Source organism: Mus pahari, chromosome 6 (assembly GCF_900095145.1).
Source record: "Mus pahari chromosome 6, PAHARI_EIJ_v1.1, whole genome shotgun sequence".
NCBI classification, from domain to species: Eukaryota; Metazoa; Chordata; class Mammalia; order Rodentia; family Muridae; genus Mus; species Mus pahari.
Window position 1 is genome coordinate 84,814,609 of NC_034595.1, and position 3,887 is coordinate 84,818,495.

The 3,887-nt window shown below is 55.2% G+C and overlaps 1 protein-coding gene across 3 annotated transcripts in view; it reads right to left on the reverse strand.

The window, feature by feature from the left end:
• The window catches only part of Rps6ka1 (ribosomal protein S6 kinase A1), a 41,763-nt gene that overhangs the window by 46 nt on the left and 37,830 nt on the right, over positions 1-3,887 (reverse strand). For all 3 annotated transcript variants that reach the window (XM_021200898.1, XM_021200900.2, XM_021200897.2), the window contains 5 exons: positions 3,448-3,609; positions 3,190-3,266; positions 2,961-3,078; positions 1,213-1,350; positions 1-847 (listed from right to left, as the gene is read on the reverse strand). The exon at positions 1-847 is cut by the window's left edge. In XM_021200898.1, the coding sequence (XP_021056557.1) occupies positions 725-847; positions 1,213-1,350; positions 2,961-3,078; positions 3,190-3,266; positions 3,448-3,609 (618 nt within the window). In that variant the 3' untranslated portion in view covers positions 1-724. The remainder of the gene's footprint in view (positions 848-1,212; positions 1,351-2,960; positions 3,079-3,189; positions 3,267-3,447; positions 3,610-3,887) is intronic.

The window sequence follows — 3,887 nt, forward strand, 5'->3', positions numbered from 1 at the left end:
CCTGAGTTACCAGCTGAGGAGGAAATGAGAAAGCCCTCATCGTCCGCGGACCGCCTCCCTGGTCTCCTGCGAACTCTGTCCAGCGGCAGACAGCAAGTTTCCCAAACAGCGCTCTCTGCCTCCTCTCCACGGGGTTGTCCGATCCGACCGCTGGGACCCACCGTGGATGGGCGTCGTGGATGCTGGTGCCTGGAGCCAAGAGCTGACAGGGTGGGGTCCCTTGCTCTAGCAGAAAGTGGCTCTAGAACCCCAGAACAGAACGGAAAGAGAGACGGCTGGGGACCAAGTTCTGCCGAGGAGCCAGGAGACAGATCTGAGAGGCGACGCTGGACCTGCTCGAAGTCATGTGCCCATGGCCCCATGGCCAACAGCGAGGAGGGCCCCAAAGCTACCAAGGGAGTCTCGGCCACACACGTGACTCGTAGTTCCTCCTGGGACGGCGCGACAGCCAAAAAGGCAAATGGATCTTGTAAAAAAAAAAAATCCATGGGAGATGACGCCATTTTTTTTTTTTTCCTTAAAAAATAGTTTGTACAGTGAGTGGCTTTCACACGGTGGAGCCTGAGCCCAGAAGAGCCCATCCCGGGGAGGAAGGCACGTCACACCCTCACGGGTGATCTGGGCTGGTTACTTCCTTTAGAACTCCATTGCGCTCGGTCCTGTGAACCAGGCTTGCTCCCTCCGGGAAGGACTCTGCCTCTGAGGAGTTCGTCTGCACTGCAGTTCACAGGGTGGTGGATGGCAGCTTTCTTACCCGCCGCTGGGCCAGGATAGATGACTCAATTGGCTTGAGCTGAGGGGTGGGTTTGGAGCTATTGAGTGCAGAATATGTAGCTGCCATGGCTCCCTAAGAGAGAAGAGGTGGTAGGAGATCAGACCACAAAGGGGGGGTGGGCATCAAAACACACGTACCCCAGGGTCTGGCCCACCCCTCCCAAGCTTGCCCAGCCCACCCAGCCCTGTGCTCCTGCCTGGGTACTTATTGCTTTATGACCAGGGTTCCCCCCTGGGGCACAAGAATGCATAGATGCTACTGCCTAAGTCTGGGACTCCCTTAGGGGCAAAGCTTTGTCTTTGCCACATCCCCTGGTTCTAGGCAGACACAGAACTGCCTGGCTCTGTCACTTCAAGTCCCGGCCATAACCCACCGGACTGAGACCAACCCCTCACCCTGACCCCAGACACTTGGCGGCCCCAGGTGTTCATGCCGACCTTCACGAGCTGCAGGTCTTGGTGGGATAACTGGCTCTGGGGAAGCTTGTCTTTCTGGGTGATCCACGGGTGCTGCAGCACCTGCTTGGCTGTGAGGCGCTGGTGGGGGTCCACATGCAGCATCTTAGATACCAAGTCCTGGACACACATGGACAAGGAGGTGACGGGTGGGACACCAAGGGAGCAGAGAGCCATGCCCCACTGATGGCCAGTGACTGGAAGGCCAACCCTGTCCAGCCATCTCTGGCCTGAGCCCTTACAAAAGCCCCTGCAGTCCATTCTTTATACCCCAAAGCCTCCTCCCCCACCCTACACAGGATCGCTTTCTTCCCTCCTTGCTGCTCCAGGTATGTGGGGGGGCACCTTTTCCTTTCTCCTTCAGAAAGGCCACGAGGAAAGGTGGGGGTTGCCTGAAGACTGGGGGTGGGGAGGGGGCATGTAGGCAGAGGAAGCTTGAATTTGACCCTCCTTGGGGTAAGAGCTTGAGAGCTGGCCTGGCGGGCACGAGGTGCTGGTCTCCATCTCCAGCCCAGCGAAGAACAGAAATGCAAAGAGAAATCCACGCCAGGTATTTAATCCCAGGACTCAGGAGGCAGGGTCACAAATTCAAAACCAGCCTCAGCTACACAGGCCTTGAAGGGCAGCCAGGGCTGGGAGAGAGAGACCACAACTTCAGAGCAAAACCAAGGCAAGCAGGCCCAGCGCTTACTGCTCTCCAGAAGACTGGAGTGCAGTTCCCCCGCATTCTAAGGTTTTTTTGGTTTTTCTCTCATTTTTCCTGGCACTCGCTCTGTAGACCAGGCTGAAACCAGAACTCAGAGATCCACCTGCTTCTGTCTCCTGGGTACTGGGATTTAAGGTGTGCACCATCACCCCCAGGCCCAGCACTCCCGTACGTGGGGTAGGAAGCTCACCCAGATGGAACACCAGTTCTGGGGCGCCCTATGCCTTCTGGCCTCTGAGGTCACCTATACTCCCATGTATCCTCCCTCCCCCACCATCCCCCCTAGTTATAATATAGTGCTGGGTGAGGTGCTGTACACCTTTAAATCCAGTACTGAAGAGCCAAAGGGGAGGTGAATGTTGGTGAGTTTGAATGTTGGTGAGTTTAATGGCAGCCTGGTCTACAGACCAACTCTCGGACATATCTGTCCTAGGATACACAGACCAACAAAAACAAAAGGAAAACCAAACAAACAATGAAACACTAACAGAACCTCAAATAATAAAAATCCCAAACTTAGCATTTCCCTCCACCAGTCTGAGTCCTGGAGAGTTGTTAACTTATGAGCCTCAGTTGTGCCTCTGAGAAACAGAGGTGACAACACCCAGTACAGGTGGTGCCATTCGCCAAGAGTTCAACTGTGCTATGAGATGGTCTAGATGGATAGAAATGTCCCAATGTTGCATGTTCAAGCCCATCCTCCTTTGGGAAGGCGTCCATAGGGCTGGGATCCATCGGGCTCGGGTTGGCGTATTTTCTACCACATCAACTCTCCATGGAGAGAGATAGGGTTAGGCAGCCCTCTGCATTCCTTCGGGCCCAGGACAAAGAAGGGGTAGTGAAGTGATCTAGACAAACGGGAGGGGCATGTGTCTGGGAATCTCTTACTTACTTGGGATAATACTGCAGTGGGGATTTGTGGAACATGGTACTTGGGAGGGGGAGGCTGTAGGAAACCTGTCCTACAACTATGGAAAGGCGCTGCCATCAGCCGGGCTCTGCCCTCCAAGCCTCACACACTCACCTTGGCTGTCTCTGAAACCGTGTTCCAGTTTCCCCCACTGAGGGTGAACTTCCCGCTGCCAATCCGGGTGAGGATCTCCTCTGGGGTGTCACTGGGCCCATTGGCGAATGGAGTGTATCTAGAGAGATGTTCCCAAACCCAGCTTCAGCCTCTGACCTGTATCCCGGCACGAGGGGTGAGGTTAGGAGGCTCCCAACGGCAGGGCCAGGGGCCCAGACTTCACACGTACCCTGCCAGCATCGTGTATAGCAGAATGCCCAGGCTCCATATGTCACAGCCTTCATCGTAGCCCTGGCGCTTCAGCACCTGGCAGGAGGCAGGGGAGGGCTGTCAGGCTGAGGGGCATAGGACACAGTCACACATTTCCCACAGGGCAGGGAAGAGTCAGGGTCATAGGCTATATGTCTTCCCTTGGAACCTGGGTCAAGGTCTGGACAGTATAAGATGATCGAGAGCAGGCACAGGGCCACCTGACGCCTCCACTTACCTCAGGTGCCACAAAGTTGGCTGTGTAGCAAGGTGTCATGAGGAGTCCATTCTCAGCCCGCAGCTGCTTGGCAAAGCCAAAGTCGCAGATGCGCAGGCACTCGGGGTTCCCAGACTCATCCACGTACAGGATGTTACTGGGTTTGAGATCCCTGTGGACGACCTGGGGGCAGAGGGCTGGGGTTGGTATATGGTGCAGGAGCAGTGACACATGCCAATGGTCAGAATTGAGAAAGCCACACAGACTGGCACACAGACCTCTAGAAGTGGGGAAGGTAACAGGGCCCTATGTTGTTATACTGGCTTTAAAAAAACTCTGTGTGTATGTGTGTGTGTGTGTGTGTGTGTGTGTGTGTGTGCACCAAGGCATACAACTTGAGGGGGGTCGATTCTTCCACCATGTGTGTCCAAGGGACCACATCTGGGTTGTTCAGCTTGGTG